At 52.6% G+C, this 24,853-nt stretch overlaps 2 protein-coding genes across 4 annotated transcripts; one reads left to right on the forward strand and one right to left on the reverse strand.

The window, feature by feature from the left end:
• The first annotated feature begins 6 nt into the window (after positions 1–6).
• On the forward strand, positions 7–13,127 carry ADORA2B (adenosine A2b receptor). The gene is made up of 2 exons (XM_042026289.1): positions 7–507; positions 11,899–13,127. Exons 1-2 carry the CDS (start codon positions 143–145, stop codon positions 12,590–12,592), a joined length of 1,059 nt encoding a protein of 352 aa, XP_041882223.1. The 5' UTR covers positions 7–142; the 3' UTR covers positions 12,593–13,127.
• A 2,180-nt stretch (positions 13,128–15,307) lies between these two features.
• ZSWIM7 (zinc finger SWIM-type containing 7) lies at positions 15,308–24,816 on the reverse strand. 3 transcript variants are annotated; one of them, XM_042026291.1, is made up of 6 exons: positions 24,605–24,816; positions 24,105–24,205; positions 22,390–22,411; positions 19,921–20,023; positions 16,012–16,116; positions 15,308–15,577 (listed from the first exon to the last, which is right to left on the reverse strand). In XM_042026291.1, the coding sequence occupies exons 2-6, from the start codon at positions 24,181–24,183 to the stop codon at positions 15,461–15,463; spliced, it is 426 nt and encodes a 141-aa protein (XP_041882225.1). In that variant the 5' UTR covers positions 24,184–24,205; positions 24,605–24,816; the 3' UTR covers positions 15,308–15,460. The 3 variants fall into 3 exon arrangements, with proteins under 3 accessions (XP_041882225.1, XP_041882227.1, XP_041882224.1); XM_042026293.1 differs by having other exon boundaries at positions 24,105–24,206; positions 24,705–24,815; XM_042026290.1 differs by having other exon boundaries at positions 24,700–24,815.
• Positions 24,817–24,853: the final 37 nt, after the last annotated feature.

Below are 24,853 nucleotides of genomic sequence, written 5' to 3' on the forward strand. Positions count from 1 at the left end.
GGCAGCGGGGGGGCCGCGACCCGGGGCTCGCCGCGCCCCTCCGGCCCCCCAGGGCCGCGGGGAGCCCGGACATGGGCGTTCGGCTGACCCGTGGCGTGTTGGTACCTGCGGGAGGGCGCCCGGTGGAAAGTCCCTTCTTCCCATGAGCAGCGCCTGCTCCTGGCGCTGGGCTCTCGCCATGGACACTATGAAAACCACCTACATCGTGCTGGAGCTCATCATCGCCGTGCTCTCCATCGCTGGCAACGTGCTGGTCTGCTGGGCTGTGGCCATCAACAGCACCTTGAAGAACGCCACCAACTATTTCCTGGTGTCGCTGGCCGTGGCGGATATCGCCGTGGGGTTGTTGGCCATTCCTTTCGCCATCACCATCAGCATCGGGTTCCAGGTGGATTTTCACAGCTGCCTCTTCTTCGCCTGCTTCGTGCTGGTGCTGACACAAAGCTCCATTTTCAGCTTGCTGGCGGTGGCCATCGACAGGTACCTGGCTATTAAGATCCCACTGAGGTAAGAGATTGGAGTGGGAATGAGCAGCCACATTCCCTGACAGCCCGGGCTCTGATCTTCCTGCTCTTAGCGTGCAGGAACTTCTTCTAATCTCTTGCGCTGCCCCAAAAGTTTTGCTGCTCACAGGTGATGGAAATAACAGAGGTTTTGCATTCACTCCCTGCAGGACTGGGGTCAGTATCCCACCTCTTGCACTTTCTTGAGGATGTTTGCCTTGGGAGGGTCAGTGGCTTCTCGGGGGGGCCCGTGCCGTGATGTAATGCTGTGTTTGGGATGGTTGTGGCTCATCTGTGTAGGTATTTATACAGCCCCTTTATTGTGGTGTCCAGGCATCTCCCAGGTAGTTAAATACAGGAGCAGCCACTCTTTCCTAATTCCTCCTGCAAAAGGAGAAAAGGGAAGCAGAAAAACTTCACATGTCAGATTTTAGAGATGTACAGCTCAGAGTCTCATCCAAGTGCAGCATCCAAGACATGAATTGATTTCCTTCTAATTCACGGGAGTTGAATTAAAAAGGGGAAAACTGTATGGGTGTAAGATACAGGCTCATCACTAATGAGCTGGTGCAGCAGCTTCCTTAAGCTGGAGTGCACCAAACCCCGGCTTTGCATTATGAACGACCTGAGTTTGTTCATCTCAGTCTCCTCTGTATCTCAGTTGTCCTTCCCTGAGAATAAGACACTGATGGAGCCCCCTCGGGAGTCTGGGACAGCTCCAGGGACTGGCCAGGAGCAGAGGCTGTGGGGAAGCAGGGCAGATGCGACGCAGGGACCTCAGCTGAACTCCGGAAAGCCGCAGCTTTCCTGGGTTCTGCTCGTCCCCGGCATCTCCCTTCATTGCACGAGCAATGAAGTCACCCTAAAATGACTTAAAAAAAAAACCCCTTTCACTCTGTTCTGGCACCTTGCATCGGGGGCCTCCCATAGGTTGAGCAAATATGAGTTAGTCATGGGGCAGAGGTGGAAAAGCGTGGCTGTGTGTCACCGGAGCTCGGCGCGTGGAAATTCCGGGGGACGTCGCGCAAGCGGGAGCAGACCTGCAGCAGAGAGGGGCAGGAACAGGGGCATGGGCAGGGATAGGGGCAGGGATAGGTGGTTTCCAGCATCCCTGACCTTGTTTCTGACCCTCCCAGCCACCCAGCCGGGCTCACAGAGCCACCCTGGCTCTGGAAAATGCTTTGGTGCCTCTTCCATCCTTTCACTTGCGGCTTTCTCGGGATGGGGAAGCGGCACAGCAGCAGCTACAGAAGCAGGTCAGATTTATAAGTTTCAGTTTAATCACACCCCTGGCCACAAGCTGTCAGGCAATAACTCTATTTCTGTACCACAAACACTTTCTGCAGCTGAGGAAACTGTTGTGAGGGGTTTCTGCTCTGCTGAGACCTGGGGGGAAGCAGAGGATCAGAAATGCTCCGAGGGATCGTTCCTGTGCTTGCAGAAGGGAAGTGGCTTTGCCAACTGACAAAACAACCAGTATTTCCTCCATTCTTTTTTTGCCCAATCCTGGTCTTGAGCAGGTTTGCTCGACTCTCTGTCAGGGCAGTTCATCCCAGGGCAGTTTTGCCTTGCTTTGGGATTCTTTCCCAGCGTCGCTTTCCTCACCCCATCTCACGCCAAAGCTTTTATTCCATTTGCACAAACGTCTTTATTCCTATGAGTGCTTTCAAGCTGGACACAAATGGAGACCAAGGAGTCTCATCCTAGGCCGGCTGAAGTGCGAAATTTGGATTAAACTCCATCTTGGCATTGAGGCCCATTCCACTGCTCTCAAGAAGGGACCAGCAAGTAAAAAACTCCTTTCAAAGGAGGGGGGTTGCCCCTGTGAGGAGAGCAGGACAATGGACAGGCCACTGCCCCGGTGACAGGAGGTTTAGGGACTGACACTGAAAGGCTTTTTTTAGTTGTACAGCCAAGATGAAGAGGGGGTAGAGGAGATTATAAATGTACACGGGTAAAACACTTCTCTGCTGCACCGGGGTTTTCCCAGCAAGGCTTGGGGAGAGTTTTCTCATCAGCATCGTTATTCCTGGGCTCCACAGTGCTGCTGGCAGGGAAAGGAGAGAAACTTCTCCCACCACCCTCTCTGGGCAGGAGCACGTGCCGTTTCTGGAAGCAGGTCATCAGTTTCTAGGAATGGAGACTGTAGGAAATGCTTTCCTCATTTAAACACTTATTCTGGAGGCCAATGCAGAGGCTGATACCAAACCATGGAGTATTAGATGTTTAAGAAAATGATTTGTGCCCAGCCCTGTCCAGCAATTACAAGAAATAACGAGGTTGTTGCAGAGCAGATGAGTGTCCCTGTCACATCCAGTGCTCCATCAGCTCCCTGAGGAAAGCTCAGCAGGGACATTAAGGACTGGCTGTGCCACATTATTTCATACCCTTTCAGAGCTGTTTGAGAGGCTGGGCAGGCCTGTGGGCTGGGGTGCACAGCAGAACTTTGCATTACAGCCAGGCTAATAATGGATTTTTCAGCACTGTGGCTGAACTGAAAAATCCCATGGGGAAAATTGTTTCAGTGAAACTGGAACAGCGATGTTGGGAGGTTTCAGTGAAGCAAAGTGATCCTGACCAACCTGGCAGATTTTGGGTTGAGTTGCCCAACCCTTCCGATGTGGCTGTGCTGCTCTTGGAGGCCAAGACCTCCTTGCTGGGGAAGGAACTGACAACTTCTCATCTGGAGAATTGCAGAACAAAAATCTCATTTAAAAATGGTGGTTTCGAACCCTCCCTCTTCTGGCTAAAAATATTTGCTGAATTTGACCCTAAGCCATGAATTCTTTCTGTCCCTCAAAACTCGTATTTTTTCTTGTTTGCTTTTGATGAATTTACTGTTTGTGGAGAAGCCCCCACCCACGCTGCCCATTCTGTGCAGCTGCAGCTCTGAGCCCTTCCCTGGGTCCCTTCTCCCTTGGCCCCCACCAGGATGCAGCTCCTTGTCCTCGGACACTCCGTCCCTGCCACGTTTCCCACGCCCTCCTGGGCACTGCCACCCCAGTGTGCCCATCCCTGTGCCCAGGGACACAGCTCCATCCCAGCTCTCCTCTGCCAGCCTGAGCCCCCACAGCACTTTCTCTAAGCAGAATATCCAAGCCAGAGAATCAAGCATCTCTCAGCAGCAGCAGCAGCAGCAAATCCATCCTGCAGAGAGCACTTGGCACAGAGGTTTTTGCTCTCTGGCTTCCTCCGGGGCTGGATTTCACCTCACAGTCCTGTAGCTGGGAGCCAAATAAGATTTGTAGGTGGAATAAAACAGTTTCCTTTTATTTGCATTAACCCAAATCCTTTGGCATGGTGAAAAATTGTAGGTACGGATGGATGCCTGGAACAAACGTGTCAGGGATTAGGGAGGGAGAAGAGGATCGGGATTTAGAGAGCAAAGGGAGAGTGAAACACGGAGTAACCCCACGCTGTGTGTGCCCCTGTCCACTGGTAGCTCCTGCAGGACAGTGAATGTGCTGCTGCTGCCTGGCAAACATCCCAGCTGGCACCTGCCGAGGGAAAACCATCCCCAGTTCCCTGGGAGTTGAGCTGATCTGCTGCTTGCCCTGGGTTTAGTTCTCCCCCATCTTCAACTTTACCCCGAGCAGAAGTGCAGGACTGATGTTCCAGGGAAGCTTTGCCATGAACTGGAGCAGAGTACCAGCCACATCCCCTCCCTTTTTGCACATCTTCGAGCCCTTGCTGCCCCTCCTGCAGCCAGAGGATCCTCGTATGGATTCACAGCCAGTTAATGGGATCGGGATCTGTTAATGGTGCTGCCCTAATCTGCCTCTGCTCCTGCCAGGCTCCCACAGGAGCTGCTGCTGCCCCCCTTAGCTGGGACATGAGGAAGGCAACAGTGCAGCTCCTTCCTGCAGTCCTCGTGGGACAGATTAAATTTGGGTTGTTGCTGCTTTTCCCTCGTCCTTTCCAGAGGTGGCTTGGCTGATGCTGAGGCTCTGCCTGCCCTCTGCGGCAGAGGAGGGGCTCCCTCTGTGTGCCCCAGCACAGATTTGTTCCCAGATCCCTTTCAGCTCCCAGCTTGTCATTCAGCAAAGCAAACTGGTGGGGTTTGATGCCAAGTGGGAGGGCTGGAGCCACTGGGGAGCAGGACAAATCCTCTTGGTGTTCACCTGGCACTCTGTGTGTGCCACCAGCAGCTGCTCTTCCTCCCCTGCCCTTGCCTCATTTCCTTTAGTCCTTGCACTGCCCGGGCGTGTTCTGCTGCTCCCGTGTGGCTCTCGTGCTGTGCCCACTCCCTGAGCAGCACAGGAGGCATCCTGATTCCTGCTTCCAGAGCCTCTCCATCCCTCAGGAGGCTGTGCCTGGCCTTGGTTATCACTGAGTTATTAACTTAAAATGTCAGAAACCCAGCAAGGGCAGGAGGGCCGGGGTGTTGGCTTGAACAATGGAGCTGTCACATCTTTAGGGAAGTTTGTGTCAGCCAAGCTGGGCTCAGGGGACGTGGGAGGATCTCTCAGGGCTGCCACTCGCTCCAACCTTCGGATGCAGCCAAAACACAACAACAAAATCGGGAATAATCACTTGTGCCCTCGTGGCAATAAAGTAGAGAGGGGAAATCGCAGCTACTTTTAGCTGTGAGCAGCCTGGTTTCCTTAAAATGCATGTCCCAGATTGTTACATCTTTCCTGCACCCCCAAGGCCACTTCCCTCCCAAAAAAACCAAAGTCCTGACAGGAAAAGGAATTGTCTTTGGGAGCTCTGCCCTCCTGCAGAGCTGGGGGGCAGCAGAGATGCCAGAGAGCATCAGGGATGTCAGGGTTGGTTCCAGGCTGTTGGCTGAGGGCACTGTTCTCCAGGCTGAGCCAGAACCCAGATCTAGATCAGATTTAGGAGGTTTTTTCCATTTTGGCCAGCTCAATCTGTAAAAGTACAGGTTAATTTTAAGATGTAAAAAAAAAAAAGCAGCTTTTGAAATCCAGCAGGATTTTGCTCCAGAAGATCTTTTGACCTCTCCCAGCAAAAAATACACGAAACTGAAATGTTTTGGCAGGAACTGTTTTAAAGTTGCAAGTTTTTGCTTTGTTAATTATCGAGCTGCTGCTTGGGATTTTTACGAATTTGCTGTTTGTCAGAACAGTGAGACCAGACCACAAAACTGAGTCTTTGAGGAGTGTTCTGCCCCGGCCCTGGGCTGCCCCAGGCAGTGACCACGTGGGGGTTTGGGGACTCCTCTTACTGTACTTGATCTGCAAGATGCCAGGAATTAGTGACTCCAGCTGTGCCTATAGATGTGTCAGTCCTGTCCCCGCCCCACCAGCTCTCAGGCTTGGAGAAGGGACAGGGTTTAGGGAATCTGTGCAATCCAAAGGGAGGATTAACTCCTAATCCAATGGATGACATCAGGTCTGGGTATGAGCCACAAATAACCTGGGAGTGCATCAATGGGGATGTGTCCCTGTGTGTGTGTCCCTTCAGGGCCATGTGGGCACTGGTGTCACTGTGACCAGAGCTGCTGGACCCTGGACAAGGGACAGAGCACAGTCCCTGCAGGAGCAGCTCTTGGCCACATCCCCCCTTCCCACTGCTCAAACCTTCCATGGATGTGCCCCTTGTGCTGCAGTGGCACAGCTGGCACAGGCCTGGGAGCTCCGTGCAGCCTGGCAGTGCCCAGGCAGGGAGGAGAGGACGGGATGGGCTCCTGGAGCTGCTGGAATAGGCTGGGATGAGGCTCCGATAGGCTCGGTGCTGACCCTGGCAGATCGCCCAGCCCCTGGGGAGGTTGGTCAGGGCTCTGCAGTGAGGGCAGGTGAGCAGCAGCTGGGTGGGGCTGGGGGGTGGGAAGGCAGCGGTCTGGAAGCTTTGGGAAGGGATTTAGCACCCCTTTCATTGCAGAAAGAGGGATCCAGCAGAGATCTGCCATCTCCCACCCTTATCTGTTATCGGAGTGAGCAGGGCACTGGGAGGGGCAGCGGTCAGCACTGTTTGGGATCACACCCGCACAGCTGGCTCTGAATCCCAGTCCCTATCTCACCTCTGCCAGGCACCTTTAACTCAGCGAGGCCTGACCCTCGGGGAGGTTCGGAATGGCAAAAATTCCCAGCCCCAGGCCCCAGCAGGCTGATAACGTAGGGCTGCAGAGCCCCGGGGGAGGCTGCTGATGAGGAGGGGCTCAGGTCTTAGAGAGTGGAGATCTGGGGGGTTGAGTTCTAGGACTCAGAAACACATCATGGAGCACAAAGCACCAGTATCACACTGATTCCACACCAGTATCACACCAGTATCACACCAGTATCGCATCCTCCTGCCGGCACAGGGACGTCTTGGGGCAGCTGCTGCTGTTAGGATGTCGGGGGATGCTGGAGTGTGAGAGCAGCGTGCAGGGAGAGGGGGCTGAGCTCATTTCCTTCCTGTGCTCCGGGGCTCTGTTGGCCTCTGTTTGCCCCAGCCCGGGGTGGCCCAGCCCGCCCCGCTCACGCCCCCGGTGTCTGAGCTCAGCTTTCAGCCACTTTTTTCTCACCCTGCCGAGCGAGCGAACGCCGACAGACACCGAGATCTCAAACGCAAATCCCTCGGGGCTGCTGTGAGAGGCGTGAGAGAGGCACCCACACCTCGCCAGCCCTGTCAGCGTTCACCAACACCAGGGCTGCGAGCCCCTCGCAGCATCGTCAGCTGCAGGTCCCCCTATTAATCCCCCAGATTACCCAGCCGTGTGCCATTTGTAGGTTTTATACCTCCCCTGTGTTCCTCCTTCCCACACACCCGATGGCCCGTGACTGTCCCCTGTCCGCAGACGGTGTGGGGACAGCAGGGACAGGGCAGGGGCAGGGACAGGGCAGAGGGGCCGCCTGTGCGGGGGCTGCGGGGATGAACCGGGCTGAGGCAGGAGCCGGGGGCTGCCCCTGTCCCGGCTCTGTCCCCATCCCGGGGAAGGAGGGCTCACAGCAGGGGTCAGCACATGGGTGAGAACATCTCAGACACGGTTTTAAACCTGCGGGTGTTTGATAGTCCCGGCTTGTGGACCTGGCGTGGCTGGGGATACGGGGACCCAGGGGTGGGGACGCTCCCCTCCACCCGAGAGGCATCCCCAGGGCTGGGCGTGAAGCCCAGGCGGGTTTTGTGTGTTTTTCCTGCCTCCTGACCCGTGAGCTCACCTGAGCCGGGGCTGGCGGGGTGACAGAGGGACAGAGGGACAGTGCCCGCCCAGCGGAAGGCCGGGAGCGCTGCCGCTGTCCCCTGCACAATAGGGACAGATGCGGGAGGAAGTGATTTGTCTGCCCGGGACAGGGACACTCGCAGATGTCCCCTTCCCCAGCTGATAGCGTTACCACTGATCAGATCTCCGGCCGCCAACTCCTTCCTGGTTAAACAGTGCAGCTTTTTCTTTTTATTTCTTTTTTTTTTTTTCCCCACTCCTCCCTAAGGTGCAATTTATGATTCATTTAAAATGTCCTGCCAGGATATTTCAGCTGGTGTGTGATCTCCATTCCGTGGCTGTGCACGGAGCTCAGAGGCAGCAACGGTGCTTTATTTTGTTATAGCTAAAAAAACATTTTAAAAAAAGAGCAAGATGCAAAGTACAGCTGTGAGGAGGTGTCAAGAACACAATGCTTGGCAGCAGAGCTGCTCTCACCCCTTGTGAATGGAGGTGTCTGTGTATTTCCCTTCACACTTAAAATAGAAATACATAAAATGTCACTGCTTGTTTGTAGCAGAGCATCTGCCTGATCTGAGTTCTGCAAACTCCATCTGCTCCTCTCCCTGCATCCAGCAGCCTGGGCACGGGGCAGAGTGGGGAGGGAGCTGGGGAGCACTGGTTCCCGGCTCCCTCAGCACAAGCCATGTGTGAATTTGGAGTTTAAGCTCCGAAATTTTTCATCAGAGACTGATCCTGCTCTGGAGGCAGTGGGAGAACCCAAAGTCCTTGGGCAGCCTCTGCTGTGGCACAGGGACATGATGGACAGGCGAGGGGCTGTGTGGCACCTCATGGCTTTGATCTGCCCATCTTTCAGGGCTGCCTGGGGACAAGCAGGATTCTCCTCCATCCCTGCTCTCTGAAATAAATAATGTGGGAATAACAGCCCCATTCCAGAGTGTTTCCTCCAGGCTGCTGCTGTTTCTGCCCCAAGTCCATCACCCCAAACGCTGAATTTCTCCTGCTGTGCTTTCCTTGTTCTCCAGAGCTCAGGGGCAGCTGGGCTGGGGTGGCCTCCCCGGGGTCCAGCAGGGGCTGGTGGCAGATGCCAGGGACATGCAGGACATGACTCAGTTCCTGCCTTTGGGAGCCAAACTCCTGCCCGGGAGAGGCCGGGCTCTGCTCTGTGCCAGCTGTGCTCAGCACCAGCCTGGGCCACTTGGCTGCTTCCCAGCCCCAGGAAATGGCAGCAGAAATGCAGAAAGCCCAAACCCCAAGCGCCCTCCTGCCAGCTCCTGGAGAGCACAGCGAGCCTCCCCAACAGAGCTCGCTCTTCTGGTGTTTGCTGGGATGCTCTCCCAGGACAACGCTGGGGTTTGGAGGGGGATGCCTGCTGTGGGAAGGCCACCAGGAACAGGGGACACCTGGTCCAGCCCCAGTGGAGCCCTGGCTGGAGCCTTTGTGGCCCGTTTGGGTGAGGGCACAGCGGGGACAGCCCCAGCTGCCCATGGTGATGCTGCAAGAGCTCCTTAAAGCCCCTGTCCTCCTGCAGTGCCCATGACATCGGTGGCCAAGGCACAGCTCCATCCATCAGGACAGGAACCTGACTCGCCCCGTGGTGGCATCGGGGCTCCCATGTGTCCACAGGGTGGGAGCTGGGGTAATTAAAGCCTTCATGGTGATTGCACCAGTAAAGAGACCTTGACCGGTGGTGTAAGAGGAACTAATGCATCGCCAGGTTATTTAATCCCAATAAATCATTTTAAAATAGTCAGCCGTTATTTACATTAAAGCAACATTTGATGCCTCCGGGCAGAAGCGTAGAGGTGATTCAATATTTGTTATACATTAGTTGAGCAGACTTAGGTGAGTAAATTTACTTTAATAGGGGTTTTTTTTTGCCTAATAATATTAAACCTAAAAGAGAATGAAGGAGGGTTTTGCTGCAGAATTCTGAGCTGTGAAAATCTGCCGGTTCCTCACTGTCTGACCCTGTTTTACAGAGCTTAGGGAAGAGCTTGTGAGACTTTCATACCTGGATCTGGTCACTGTCATTCATTTCTTTTTTTAAGCATGTGCTTAACCTGTGTTCACTTAAGGGCAATACAGACAGTCCCAAATAAGTGTTTTAAGGTAATAACAAGGTAATTAATAAACACTTCTAGGACATCAGGCTATTCCAAATTTCACCCTGGGCTCTTCTGGCTGGCCACAGCAATGACCATCCATCAGCACCGGCCACCAGCTGAATGGAGAGAGGGTGGGAGGGATTTGCAATGCAAATCCTGGGGAAATAAAGAGCTGATCTGAGCAGGGCACTTGGTGAACAACCCTCTCCAGCCCTCCCCATGGCTCAGCTCTGGCTCTTGCAGACTGAGAGCCCAGAATGTTTTTACATCTTCTCTCAGACGCTGTAAAAACGCACGTGCCACGATCCCAGCTGCAGCTCCACTGGGAGTGCTGGGAAGAGTGAGCAGCTCTAAAATAAACAGGCCACCAGTACAGCCACTGGAACATTAGGAGTGGCTTCTTGACTGGTCTTGTAAACCTTCAAGCCAAGCCTTATCTTTGCAGAAGAGTTCAGGAGAAGAGCAGATGGAAGAAGACATTCAGGGTCAAATGTTTTCAGCAAGAGGCAGCACTGAATGTCACCAGCCTGGGACCTCAGCATGGCCACAGCAGCTCCTCCTGCTCCTGAGCACACAGAACCCTCCACTCCTTCAGTTTCTGTTTCTGAACAATGGGCCCTTTGGCATTTTCCAGTCTCACCATGGTATTTTTTGGGATGGAGCACCTGGAGAGATTCTCTAAGCAGGGCAAGCAGGAGCCACGGAGCTGCAGTTTTCCCTTTCCACGTGCAGAGCTGAGGGGCAGCAGCAGCTCCTGGTGCCTCTGCAGCACTGACTGAGCTTGGCCAGTGCTGTAGCTCAAGATTCAGACTTTGCCAAGAGATTGGATTTCTGTCAACTTGCTCAAATCTCAATGATTTCAGGTCCCACAATCCCAGACCAGCTCCAGCTACTGAAAACTTAATGCAGGGTCTCAAACCCAACAGGCTTGGCCTCACTGATGCCCTGTTTGAGAACTTCTCATCTTCTGAAGTATTGAAACTTAGCAGTAATGAGAGAAAAATGCAGGAGGAGCCCTTCAGTGGCTGGATCTACCCTTCAGACACCAACCCATGGACTGTGCCCAAAGTTCAGCAGTGCCTAAATGTGGCTGCTGCTCCTGCAGCCTCCCAGCCAGCCCAGCTCATGCCTGAAGAGGGAGCCGAGGGCTCCCCCAGCCCCCAGTTGGTGCTGGCAGACCCCCACTGTCCCCTCCTGTCCTCGCAGGAGGAGCAGGAGGCTCAGCTCACGCAGTGATTCACAGGCACAGCTGCAGTTCTGTGGGAATAAAACCCTCCCCTGCCTCACGGGCCGGAAGAAAATCAGAACAAACGTTCTTAGGACAGGAGGAGCAGGGCAGCCAAGCCAGAGTAAACAAGCACGGAGAGAGGGTGTGGGAAGGAGGGGACGTGTGTCAGCCAGCAGACTCTGACTGGCTGTGCAGAGGACAGGAATGGGTTTCTCATGTTGTCTTCTGGCACTCGCTGGTTCTTCCTATCTCCAGACAGGGATCCGACTGATGCTTTGATTTGAGTTGCACCCAAACCAGACTTCTGACTTTTGCTGCTTTAGGTTCCAGCTCTGGTTGTGTCTCTGAGCATCTGAGGGCTGGAGGGGCCATGAAGGGACTCAGTCCACGGGGTGAGGAAGGTGTGGGGCAGCACCAGGCTCAGCACTGCACCAACTTGTCCCTGGGCCACAGCAGAGCTTCTTCATAACCCATGTGGGACTGCAACGTAGAACTGAGCACCAGCATTGCCCCAGCTGGACAGGGTCAGCCCAGGAACTGGCCCAGCAGCTGCCCCAGCGTGCCCAGCAGTGGCTGCTCAGAGCCAGAGAGCATCAGTCAGAGGGAGCCTCCCTGTCCGTGCCCTCCCAGCAGTTGGTGGTTTAGGATCACACAATGATGGAGCTTTTTTTAAGCCTCCAAGTCCTTTCCCTCCCCTTGCAGGGGGTTTGCGGGCTGGGGCAGTGCCTGGCGCCTCTCTGGAACAGTAAATGAGTCACCTCCCCAAATCACGTTGTGTGGGTGGAGAGCACAGGTGAGAGTTTTCCCCCTCGGGTGATCACGGAGGTGAGGCCCCCGCGTGGGTGTGGGTGTGGCTTTTGTCTCCTTAACCAAAACACTGATGGCTTTAACTGCAGGGAAGTCAGCAGTGCTCATTTATATAACATTTATTGTGCTTTTGTCCGGGGACTGCAGGTACAACAGCCTGGTGACCGGCAAGCGGGCGAGGGGACTCATCGCTGTGCTGTGGCTCCTGTCCTTTGCGATTGGACTGACCCCACTGATGGGCTGGAATAAAGCCATGAGTGGCTGTCCCAACGGCACCAACGAGACAGGGACCGAGCCTGGGACAGAGCACGACGGCTGCTTCATCTCGTGCCTCTTCGAGAACGTGGTCACCATGAGCTACATGGTCTACTTCAACTTCTTCGGCTGCGTGCTGCTCCCACTCGTCATCATGCTGGGGATCTACATCAAGATATTCATGGTGGCCTGCAAGCAGCTGCACCAGATCGAGCTGATGGGCAACTCCAGGACCACCCTGCAGAAGGAGGTCCACGCAGCCAAGTCTCTGGCCATCATCGTGGGGCTTTTTGCCTTCTGCTGGCTGCCCCTGCACATCTTGAACTGCATCACGCACTTCCACGAGGACTTCTCCAGATCCAAGCCCGAGTGGGTGATGTACATGGCCATCATCCTCTCCCACACCAACTCTGTCATCAACCCCATCATCTACGCCTACAGGATCCGGGATTTCCGCTACACCTTCCGCAAGATCCTCTCCAAGATCCTCTGCAAGGCCGACGACTTCCCCAAGTGTCCCTCTGACAACAACCAGCACCTGACTGCCATCAACATCAGCTCCCCCGCGGCCTCGGTGACCGTATGACCCTGCCCCTCCTGCCCCTGGATGTCCAGCCCGTCCCTGGCGCTGCCCTTCCCCCTGTGAGCAGTCCCAGCGAGCACCCAGGAGCGCTCAGAGATGACCACTCTGCAGTTGTGCAGCTGTGTTTTTATTTTTATTTTTGTAATTAACGTCGTGCCTCCGTAGAGGAGTGACCTGAGCGGGGACACTGAGTGCAGCTCGCCCTCCTCCGTTGCCCCAGGGGGTGTGAGAGCTGGGATCCTGTCGTGTTTCCTTTCCAGGTGTTTCCTTTCCAGGTTGGACACTGACTGGGGAAGACTCACCTGCTGGGGGGGTGTTTCCCCAATTGTGCTGCTCATGTCAAGTCATAGGATCTTTATTTTAATTATTATTATTTTTTTTTAATATTTTGATTCATTTAGGAGTAATAATTTTGTGTCTGATTTTTGAGTTGTTCTCTAAGTCCATACTTGACAGCACTTTGGTAATACCCTAATTATTCCATCAATTGTTTGATGCAGCTTGTATTCTCCGATGGGAAAAAGTCTTACTTAGCCCAGTTGCTGGTGTGAAACTGATTCTGTGTTCCAGGCACTGAGGGGAGGGACTGTGTGGATGGGAAAACCAGGTCAGAACTGGCCAGCCCAGCATGGGAACCCCATTCACTGCAAGATTTGAGAAAAGACTTGACCAAGGTTTAGAGCAGAGGTTTTACTGCCTTTCAATCACTTTAGTCCACAGGATTGTGCAGCCCAGTGCTTCAGGTTTGCTTCCAGATCTGTTCCCAGCTATCCACATGCAGGAGGCAGAAGTGCCCCAGCGGTCTTGGCTCGTCTGAACCAGAGCCACCGAGGCCAGTGTCACTCTGCCTTGGGGACACGAGCTCTACAATTAGGTTTTTGCTCCCAGGTTTCTGCTGCCAGCCTTGCAGAGCTTCCAGAAGTGCAGGTTTTAGCTGTGAGACCTGGATGCTGCAGCTCACCTGATTCCTAAAGCTTGGTCTGGCTGGGGCTCCCCTGCAGCCCTGTAACTCCCAGAAGCTGTGAATGCGCTTTTTTTTCCCCCTAATAGTAGTTTTTATATTTTTATCCCTGAAAAATTGTACTTGAATCACACAGAAATCAACTTTATATTTTTTTAAACTGTGTTGCACTACAAGGGGGGAATACAAGACCCCAAGAGTTTCATTTCTCTGGCATATATAATGACAAATACGGTGTAAAATCAGTTGAAAAGCTGAAGATATCTTGTTCCTGCAGCATCTCCTCTGCCAGCTGGCAAGAGCTGCAGGAATGACTCTGGGCCCACCATGCACAGGGAATGGTTCCCTGGGACTGCTGGATTTCATTGTAGCACTCAGCCCCAGACCTGGGTGGAATCACCAGTGAGCTCTGAATGGGTTTGTACATGTTTATGCAATGTCCAAATTTAGCTACAGCTCAGTGGCTCAGAGATGGGCATTTCCAGCACGAGTCTGAGCAGTTCCAGTCACTGTCCCAAGTGCTTCTCCTTTAACAGCCCCATTCAGCTTTGCTGCATCTGCCTTGGTCGGGCTCCAGCTGACACAGGGAGCCACCTCCTGCCATTTGGGCAGGGCCTGACTCTCTCCTCCGTTCATTCCGTCCCTTCTGTGTTATCTTTGGCCGTGTTCCTCCTGTTAATCACGGCTGGAAACGAGCAGGGTTTCACCTGCAGCTCTGGCAGTGTTGCCAAGTGGTTGCAAGCCACATTTATCTTCACAACAAAGGATGTAATCTCTCCCTTTGGCTGGCTGAAAACGACCCAAACTCTCACAGCAGCAATAGAGGGAAACTCTCAGTGCTCTAACACCAAGAGAGAAGGTCCCAGAACACTTGTCCACATGTGAGAGCTTCCAGTGCAGCTCAGCACCCACCACTGCTCCCTTCCCACACCTTTCATGAGCCAGAATTCCTGCAGATGGATGTGGTGCATCCTCAGTCCAGCCGTGCCATGGGGCTGTCAGGCACTAACTCTGGCCCAGGTCCCAGTCACTGGCAAGGAAGTGCCTTTGTGGATCTGAGCCAAAGACATTTCAAGGCAAAATAAAACCAGGACACCTCCCTTGCCCCCCTCAATGAAAAGCTCTGAAGGTTTCTATAAAAATGTGAAGCAAAAAGGGCAGAGGAACTTTGTGCAGTGAGTGCAGCTGTGGCCATTCAGCTGTCACTGCTCACTGCTCTGATGGACATGAGTGGATGGGTTCTCCTGGTGTTGCTCAGATTTTGTGTTTGCAGTAACTGCTATTTACATACAGAATGCTTCATTTACCCCCACACCACCTGGCTCAGCCTGTGCCCCGTTATTTCTCGTGGTTATGTGTTCCCATGGTGCAGCATGAGAGACCACACTGCATTTAGGGAGAACAGGGAATCCCAGCTGGAAGGAGCTGGTTCCCAGCTCAGGGCTGCTGTGTGGACAGGGAAGCAGCCTTGAGGTGGTCAGTGTGCCTGAAAATGGTCAATTTAAAGCACAGCAACCAGGACGATGCTTCCAAAGATCCTGTTCCAGTGGAAGCACAGAGCTGCCAGCACCTCAGGGTGCTGACACTGATGGATCAGGAATTGCTCTGAGCTGCCACCTGCAAAGAGCCACAGCAGCTCTTTAATCTCTGGATCACTGCAGGACTGTCTGCATCCCCACATCACAATTATTACAGATCAGTTCAAACATCTTCAGAAATCCCAAGAACAGAATAAATAAATGAAACTGAAGTCAACACAGGCTTAATTAATTAATTTATCAGTGCCAGGCTGCTAATTAATGTCACGCTTGGCTGCAGCACAGGAAGAAACCTACCAGCCACAACGAGCATTTGACAGCCTTGTAGATAGTAAAAATGCCAGCTACACAGCCCAGAGTGATCCAAATCCTTCATCCTTCATCCTCTTCCTCAGCCAGGAGGATGTTTGTGAGCTGCTCCTCAGACACAGACAGTTCCTGGCAGGCTCCCATGGCCTGGCTCAGGTAGACAGCCAGGATGTGTTTGCACTGCAAAGTTAACAGCAGGAGCAACACAGGAATGTCAGGCTCTGTCTGGACCAGGAATCCATCCAGCCCAAAATGTGTTTAATGAAGTGCTCAGCCCTCCCAGGGACGGGGTTCCCTCCTGGCACGCCAAGCCCTGGCACAGGTGGTGCTCAGTGTCCCCAGTTCTGCCACCAGGACAATGCAATCCAGAGATCTGGCACACAAATCCTGGCTCCTGACACCCTCCCCACCACTGCAGACCCCCAAAAGCCCTCCCCAGCCCTGGCTCCATCCAAAACCTGGGGCTCTGAGGCCAGTGGCACAGTGGGTCATGCTCAGCCTGCATGGCCAACTCCACACGTTGTGTTTATTTGGAAATTTCAGGTTCAGGGAGCAGGGCAGAGCTTTGTCCCCTCTCCCCATCCCTGCCCCAGGGGATGAGGCAGAGAACTCACCAGGAGGCTCTCGCTCTTCTGCAACACAGAAAACCCAAAGGCAGGGCACGTGCAGAAGTGGCAGGAGCTGTAGCAGGTGTAGAGTTTCCCTGAGCTCCCAAGGACCTGGAACAGAGGCAGATGAGGAGTCAGAGGCAGGATTCACTTTAATTTCTCTGACTCAGGCTGGGTCTGCACTGACCCAGCAGTGAGGGGGAGGTGTCACAGTACAGAAGTGTCCCCAAACACTGCAGTGACCCACCTAAACTCGAAGCTCCTCAGGTCTCCCTGAGCACTTGCAGGGAGGCCTCTCCTTTCCCAACCACTGAAGGCTGTTCTGCTCCCAAAACCAGCTGCAGCTACTGGAATCCAGATCTGCCTGAATAAACAAAGCTGAAGTCTCCAGAGAAGCCTCCCTGCTCCATCTCTGCTTTGGGAACAGCACTGCCTGCTTTTCCCACATGCTGCTCCCTGCAAGGCTGGTGCTGAGGCTGCACCAGGGGTGTGGGGGGCTGCAAACAGGTGAGGGAAGCTTTTGTTTCCAGCGTGGGGCAATCTGTGCACTGCTGGAGCTGACTGCAGGATACAGGAAAGCCAACCTATGGATTGTTATTTCTCTTTTGGTTTCTTCAAGACTGGAAAACAGCTTTTGGGAAACTCCTTTAAGATCCCAATCCATGGCAAGGGAAGGGTCTGCAGGAGCAGAACACTTGCCCAGGCCCCAGGGCTCTGAGGGCACATCACAGCCCTCTCCCACCCCAGGCTTTAGACTCTGGTTGGGTTTGTGGCACACACACACCTAAATCCAAAGATAAACACAGGAAGTGAAAAGGAAGTGGAGCTCTGCAGAATGCTGCTCCTCTCCAGGACATCCCTGGCATTCCAAACCCCTCCAGAGGAACATTGTCCCTCGTGGTCCAGAGCTGCACTTCCAAGGGGAGCCCTCCCCTGTCCCCTGTAGCTCTCCCTGCACCCTTTGCCCAACAGGGAACATCCAGAAGTTCGGGCTCTCCCACAGAAGTGCCAATGCCTCAAAGTCCCCCTCACTCTCAGCAGATCCAGAACACAAACCTCACATTCCCATTTCAGGGTAAACCACTTTTTTTTCAGTCTGGCCTTTCCCCTGGGTCCTCTTTTCACTGCAGGCTGAGTTTGTTTCACTTGTGATAAGTTTGTTTTCCTCTAGCTCCTTTGATTGTTTTTTCCAAGATGAAGTATTCCAATGGTGCCTTTCCTTCAGAAGTGTTTTCCTTTGAGGAGGGGGGGAAGCCACAGACAGACACTGCCAGATTTGGGCTGAGCTCAGCGTTCCCCCATCCTGACCCAGATGGCAAGAACACAGCCTCTGCCTAATAAGGCAAAATCTAAAATCCAAAGAGTGAAAGAAAAAGGTGCCTCTGTTCCTGGCCAGCTGCAGCCCAGCCAGGCACTGGGGTGCTCTCCTGGCCCTGAGGTGAGATTTCCTTCTGCTGTCCTCATCCCTGGGCACTTGCTGGCTGCTCAGTGAGGAGAAATCCCCCTGGAGGTGTCCCTGCCAGGGTATGGGAGCACAGGAGGGTCAGCTGAGGCACCAGCACATGGACAGACAGACAGGCAGGCAGCACCACAGCCTGTGCCAGGGCTTGCTGCTCAAACCTTTCACCGTGGGGCATCTGCCACACAGTTCTAGGAAATGAATGAAAAAAGACATAATAAAAAAGAAGATCCCAGTAAAAGTGCAGGATGTGAGCAGTGCCAGCTGGCAGGGCTAAAGCACTGCCTCTGCCCTGCTTCACTCCCACAGCTCAGCAGTTCTGCCACTTGGGCACAACTAAAGGGTGCCCCAAATCCTTCTGCCACATGCAGCACAGCTCCCCCATCAGCCAGATCCACCATCCCTGCACCGTCCCTGCAGCAGGTAACATTTATCCCTGACCTCAGCAAGGCAGGTATTGTCCAAGCTCTCTTGGGATGATTTCAGCTCTGAGGCATCCAGCCCTTGGACACTCCATCCCTGCTGCTCCTCTGTTAAACAGCAAGGGCATTAATGCCCAGGCATTAAGAGACAAATCACAGCTTTCAATTGACTGCTGAGGGCTTTCTTCTCCCATTTCAGCTCCTGAGGGCAAGAGCTGCCTACACTACAGGGCCTGTCTGAGCAGAGCCTTCCTCCCCTGGAGCACGACCTAAGATGTGCTGGGTGATAGGGAATTATCAACAGCTCAGATTTGGCTGTAATGACCCAAAGGAGTTTCACAACAGAACCAACCTCATGGCCTCAAAGAGTTCTCCAGACCCAGCTGCAAGTGGAAGCACCACCTCACATTCCAGCTCAACCACATCTGGGTGCAAATGGCAGGGCTGACTTTGTGGGGGATAATTAACAGGGATGATTCTGCAGTGTCCAGGCAGCCATGGATGCCCCTCTCCCCAGGAGCACTCAGCTGGGGGACATCTCCACACATTCCTACACCACACAGGAATGAAGAGCCAGGACTCCAGTGCAGTGTCCCACCCAGGGGTTCGGTTTCTAGGAGCCCAGATCGTGTTCCTGTCACTGCTCCAGCCAGCAGCCTCAGGGGAGATTCTGCTCTTTGTTTCTGCATCTGAGACAGCTGTGATGAGGAAGAATTTCACAATGGCACCAACCTCACACCCCCGGAGAAAATATCTCTTCAGATTCCTCTGTTAATGAACTCATCAGCGTGGCCTTAATCAGCAATCAAGCTCCACTGAAGAGGAATGCAGCTGGAGGCACACAGGAACCTGCTGCCTCTAGGTTTGTCCTGCATCAACTCCCTGACCCTCCTGTCCAGGGGTTCTTTTTCCACATGGAAACCAGAGGCTCCCTTTCTCTGCAGAGGCAGGAGAGCAGTTCTGACACTTGTCCCTTTTCAGTGTGCACCAGTGGAGCCCATTATTAACATCAGTAGATATTAATTGATGCCCAGTAAAGCTCTGCCTCAGCCTGCAGGGCCTGACAAAGCTCTGCAAGGAGAGTGTGACCATTCTCTGCCCAGTGGCATTTTCAGACAAGCAACAGTAAAAAAGGGAAAGCCTTTGAGCATTCAATTAATCAGCAAGGCAGCTGCTGTCTAAGAGTGCTGGAAGCTTCCTAGGCTTTACCAAACATCCACAGGCAAGCCCTCAACTGGAATCCAAGGCTGTGTTCTCGAGCCCTGGTTATGATTCATGTCGCTCTGGAGGGGCCCATGTCCTCTCCATGGCCCCAGAAGTGATAAAGGCTCCATGTGCAAGCTCTGAACACGTGAGAAGGGTTTGTGCCCTTAGCCAGGCCTGACTTCACAGCTCTGCTCTCACCCTACACGACCCCAGAGCACCTCCAGGGGAGGAGAGAAGGTCCTTTGCAGAGGGGATACTTGGAAATGTTCTACTTGTTCCTCACTCCTGTGCTGTAATTGATCTTAGGGCTGAGGTGAGCTCTTCTCCCCAAAATGCCATTTCATGGAGATGTTTCTGTGATTCACAGACTTGGCTACACTGAACCAGAATGAAACCCACGGGTTTGGCCTGCATTGCTTCCTCCCAGGCAGCAAAGATGCCCTGCCAAGCAGAGGTCAAGAGGGGAAAGAAATGCAGTGATGGCAGATAACACTGAGCTGTGTACAGCTGGTCAAGAGGAAGAGCTTCCTTTGCTGGATAGGATGAGGGTAATAAAGCAAAATTAGCAGTCCCTGGAAAACTTCCTCCTGACTGTGATGCCCACAAACACATAAATTGTCTCTGGCTGGCTGGGAGCCACAAAGAAAATGGTACTGAACCCTGCTCCTTTAATTCTAGCCTGTGGCTGCTGCTCTCCAGTGTCACTTCAGGAGCTTGTAAAACATTGGTGTTCTCTCTGTGTTTATCCATGCTCTGCAAGTCAGGAAAACACTGGCTCAAATGCCAGCTGGAAACCACCAGAAAGCAAGAGCAAAGAGGAGCATGTACCTGGTACAGAGTCCTTCCACTGGGGGCAATGACTCGGGTGACAGAACGCTGATCCACCAAGTCCAGAGCTGGGACTGCAGATGGGCCAAAAATGAACTTCAACCTGGAAGAGAATGTGTCTCTAGTTAGGTCACAGCACAAAGGAGACCACCTGGCTCAGCCCCAGTGCACAGTGGAGCCCAGAAGGTGCCCATTGCAAAAAGAAAGACATTTTTCCTTGTTGCAGTAACTGTGAAAATGTCCCATGGGCACAAAAGGCACAAACAGGGATTTTAGGGGATCACATGGAGCCAGACTTGGCAGTGCTCAGGGGAAAAGGGGCTCGTGCTCTGGGACACCTTAACTGCAATTCCAGGCTGTCCTGAATGCGCTGCCCTGGATCAGAGGATTGATCAGGTGGTCTTAAATCCCAGCTCCAGGCATGGACCACACATCTCCTTGGAGAAAGGAGAGAGCAAGGATGATCCATAGTTCCTGGAGCAATAGGAACTAGGGCTCCTTCCTCATCCCTTGGAAATCAGTTCAAACCCTGGGGAACAAGTGAGTCATTTTGCAGTGATCACATCTCCTCCATCACAGTCACAACTGAGGGATAAATTATCCTTTCCCTACCCACCAAACTGCATCAGGAGGAAGCTGGAGAGCATCAGGGAATTACTTAAGACACTCCACTGCACATGGAGACACCAGTTAGCATCAGTTTTGCATTTGTGACCCAGCTACGAGCAGGGCTCGGGACAGCCAAGCTATTCCAGATAAACACCCAGGGGCAGCACGTGCCTTATGTCCCTCCACTCTCCCTAAAAACCCTTTCCCTTTCAGGCAGGACACGTGCAGGGATGCACAGCATTTATGGATGAAGGAGTGCCTGGGATGGGCACCACTGCACATCCCTGCAAGGGGGATTTTATCTCCTGCTGGTGCTGTGCAGGGGTATATGATAAGGTGTGTGTTAAATATGGACATTGCATCTTCAGCCTATTGTCCAGGCAGCTCACAGGCTTCAAAGTTATTTTAGACCAATAAATCCAGCTGCTCTGAGTGTTTCCAAAGAGCTCAGGGGCAACTCAGTTAACTTTACAGACCTTTCATCTGCTGAGAAAACTCTGTGTAGTCTAGATTGGTTCCAAGGGTAAACAACAAGGAAATCAGCAGTGATGAAAAGATAGCACCAAACACGAGCAGGAGACCAAGAGAAAGGGGAAAGTTTCCAAGTCCAGGGAGGACACAGCAAGGCAGAGCCCCAGCACGGCTGAGTCAAGCTCATTGATAAGCAGCCAAGCAGACAGACAGATTCCAGGAAGACCAAAACTTGCACAAACTCAAGGCAAAAACGGCTGGCTCCCTCTGAGGGCTGCGGGGAGGTGGGTGGGGGAATGCTCCACATAAGACATTCCTTGATGATTAGGTTTGGGACTAGAAGGGGGCTGAGCTCAGTGAGTTTCAGGAACTCTTTTCAAATTTAGGGAATTCTTTTCTTGCGTATATCAGTTCAACAGGAAATGCCCACAGAAAATTCAAGGACTTTGGAGATTTGGAAGAGTTTGGGAAATTAAATCAGAATACTTCTGAGCTACCGGTTGCAGGGAATTGATGGAAATTTGGCTACCAAGAGTTACCACCCAACCATTATTAAACTTAACAAAGGAATTTCTTTTCTCTTTTCTCTTCTGAGGAGAAGGAAACAAAAGCTTTCACGAGGCTGGTCAAATCTAATCCCACCTTTCAAAGGCCACTGTGGTCCCAGGAGAGGGAGGCAGCACACCTTTCACAAGTGTCAGATAACTTTAAGGCAAAGGCATTAAGGCCTGGAGGGTTCCCGGTGATCTCATCCCCTGGCAGGCAGGAGCACAAGGTTAAAGATGAATCTGAAAAGTCTCTTTCACTGTGACAATGCCTGTTCTCTGCCTTCAACACCAACTGGTGAGGGCCAAAGTTGTGAAACTTGGATCACCGATGGGGAATGACTGAAGTATTCACAAGGGTGACAAACCTGACCTGAGACTGCTCCTCAACAGAAGAAAACTCTCAATCTCCACGTTAACAATTCCCTGGTGCAGGGTGATGATAAGAACACTTCTGCCTCTCTATCACACATGCCCATGACTCAAACAGCAGGAGTGACCTCAGGGTGCTCACAGTGATAGGAAGGCAGAGGGATGAATCACCCTGGAACAGTCCACTCTCACAGCTAACTCCTTCCAGATCTGAGAGTGGACTCAGAGCTCAGGTTTAAATTAGAGCAAGTCATCACAGGAAATTCAGTGATACAGACTTAATTTCATGAATCTCTGGAAAAAAACCCTTCAGAACCTTCATTTGCACCACCACCAAAACCATGCAGCATTTTTGTGTTTCAGCAGCACTTGGTCAAACACAGGAGAAAACCAGCAGCCCCAAGATGAGAGCTGACCACCAAGTGCCCTTCAGCAGGGCCTTGGGGCAGGAACTGAAGCAGAAGACACTCACCCCAGCAGCAGGTCATCAGGGACTGCAACAGAAAGAAAAGGAAACGTGATTTTGCAGAATTTCACATCACAGGAGGATCATTGTCCCCCCAGGGTATCCCCAGAGGACACACAGAACTGCAGGGCTCTCACCATCCTCTCTAGCCACCAAAAAAGCAACAAGGAGCAGCAAAATGATCCATGATGGCAGTGCTAAGGCACTTATCAAGTACAGCAATCACAACTGCAGAGATTCGTTTTAAGAAGAAATGCAGAAGCCCAAATGTACTTTCTTTTATGACATCCTACTTTTTAAAAGCACACAATAAAAGGCAGGAGGCCTCAGCGTCTTACTCTGTCACTTTAAGAATCTGGTTAAAAATACATTTATATATTATTTTTCCCTGAAACTCTCTTGGCATGAATTGAGAGCTCTGGCATCACAACTTTAAAAATGTTGTTCTTTTCCCAGCAGAGTCCTGCAGGGCGCCACTGGTTTATGGCCTTTAATACAGCCCACTGAAACGCTGTGTCTTCGTTTATTGGAACTTCTCGTTAAGATGGAAAGTTACACTCAAGCAAAGCAGTGTGTTTGTTGTAGCTGACAGCTCAGGCTCTGCTTGTCCAGTCTGATCTTTCTGTTATCACCCAGGGGACACAGTGTATTCTGTCTCCATATCCCACTGGAAGATCTGGATTTTTGACTTTAAAATCTTTTTCCAACAATTCAAAATACTCTCTATGACTTGCACTGTCGGTTTGAATTTTCCAGCTTTATTTGAATTTAATTCTGCAAAGGGATCGATCATTTTGTCTCCACAGCTCTGTCTCAGTGTGCTTTAGTACCACTCTGCTTTAGTACCACTTTTTTTTTTTTTTTTGCATACTTCAGAACAGGATTTATAAAGCTCTTTTAAAAGTCACATGTAGATTTTGGATCTACTCTAAATTGACAGGAGCCACAGTGCAAGGCTGCCAAAAAGCTGTCACTCTGACAGTTTAGACATGAAGTTTCTGCCCATCCCTCACTCCCATGTAGTGCTCAGACAGATTTATCTGAATTCTTATTTGTATGGGTTTTGTGCAGTTAAAAATATTCCTTCAGCAGACACTTTCCTTAGGAAGAGCCATTCTGTGCAACTCATCCAGTAAACACAAACATTAATATTCTCTTAGCACAGGTCACAGAGCAGTGAAGGTAATTGTTCTTAACTAGCTGCTGGAATTGGCCAGGATGTCACTGCTGGCTTGTGCTCGTTTCATTGAAGCACTGGGAAGTTGTTCCTTGCCCTGGGATCACCAGCACACCCCCTCTGCCGGTCAGACAGGCAACGGGTTTCGGAAATTTCCCGTCCCAACTCTTTAACTTTTGGGATTGGTGAGTCTATAGGACCAGCAGTGCAGAGGGCACAGCAAAATTCCTGCCACAGGCACTAATTTATCATCCCTCAAGTGTGACCACGTGCACCAGGAGCTCTAAGAAGCAGAATTACCCCTATGTCTCACATTCAAAAAAAAAAAGTGTGCAAACTGGTGTGGTTTTTGAATTTGACTTCGAGAAGGGGCTGCTCCTCATTATCTGTGCTTCACACCTGTCTGTTGTCACAAACAGGGACAGAAAGGCCACCCCTGAGACAAGAAGGTCTGGTAAGAAAGGGGAGGCCAATGGCCCGATCACTCCGTGGGGGTGTGAGAGGCCCCGTTCCTGGCCACTGCCTGCAGAGATCCTTCACGTACCGTGTGAGCTCTCCTGAAAAGCCTTTTTGATCTCTCTCAAGAGCTCTTCTGCTACTGCTGGCAAGGTACTACTGTCCATCCCACTGGCGCCGGACTCATCCCTGGGAACGAGACAGGAGACAGTGGGAAATCATTGGGGTCACCACGGCCACTGCGCATCGGGAGGGTTTATCTGGGCACTCTATCCCAACCCAGCAACCAGGCCAAGGAACGGCACCCTCGGCAACTTTTAAAACGTGTTTTTACACGGTTCCCCACAAACACACGGGTGTCTCTGAGATGCCCCCACATAAACACAGGTCCGGTGCAAGGGACCGGTCGCTGCCCAGGGAAGAAGATGTTCCTCCTCATGTCCAGGTGGCACCTCCTGGGCATCATTTCTGCCCGTTCCTCTGGTGCCACTGCCGGACAAGCAGAGCTTGGTCCAGCCTCCTGTCACCCCTCTTTAGGGATTTACACACATGATCCCCTTTCTGCAGCCCCAGCTCCCTCAGCCTTTCCTGGGTGATGCTCCAGCCCCTCGCTCATCTTTGTCCGCCCCGCTCCGCGTCCCTCGCGTGCTGAGGAGCCCGGCAGAGGACAGGCCGCTCCTCACCAGGCCGGGCAGAGGGGCGGGCCCCGCTCCCTGCCCCGCTCCCGGTGCTCTTCCCGACGGGAGCAGCTCCCGCTCCCGGTACCGCTCCGGCCGTGACGTCACGGCAGCGCCCCGTGCCCGCGGTGACGTCACGCACGGCGCGCGCGCGCCCTTA

This window comes from Corvus kubaryi, unplaced genomic scaffold, assembly GCF_017639235.1.
Source record: "Corvus kubaryi isolate FWS band 111438036 unplaced genomic scaffold, C.kubaryi_AGA036_p1.0 37284, whole genome shotgun sequence".
Taxonomy (NCBI): Eukaryota; Metazoa; Chordata; class Aves; order Passeriformes; family Corvidae; genus Corvus; species Corvus kubaryi.

Coding starts and splice junctions, on each gene's coding strand:
- ZSWIM7 (XM_042026291.1), bottom strand. CDS start 24,183: ATGGACAGTAGTACCTTGCCAGCAGTAGCAGAAGAGCTCTTGAGAGAG. Junction 22,412..24,104: donor TTTTCAGGAGAGCTCACACG/GTACGTGAAGGA, acceptor TTTCTGTTGCAG/TCCCTGATGACCTGCTGCTG. Junction 16,117..19,920: donor GTGGAAGGACTCTGTACCAG/GTACATGCTCCT, acceptor CCTCTGTTCCAG/GTCCTTGGGAGCTCAGGGAA.
- ADORA2B (XM_042026289.1), top strand. CDS start 143: ATGAGCAGCGCCTGCTCCTGGCGCTGGGCTCTCGCCATGGACACTATG. Junction 508..11,898: donor GCTATTAAGATCCCACTGAG/GTAAGAGATTGG, acceptor CGGGGACTGCAG/GTACAACAGCCTGGTGACCG.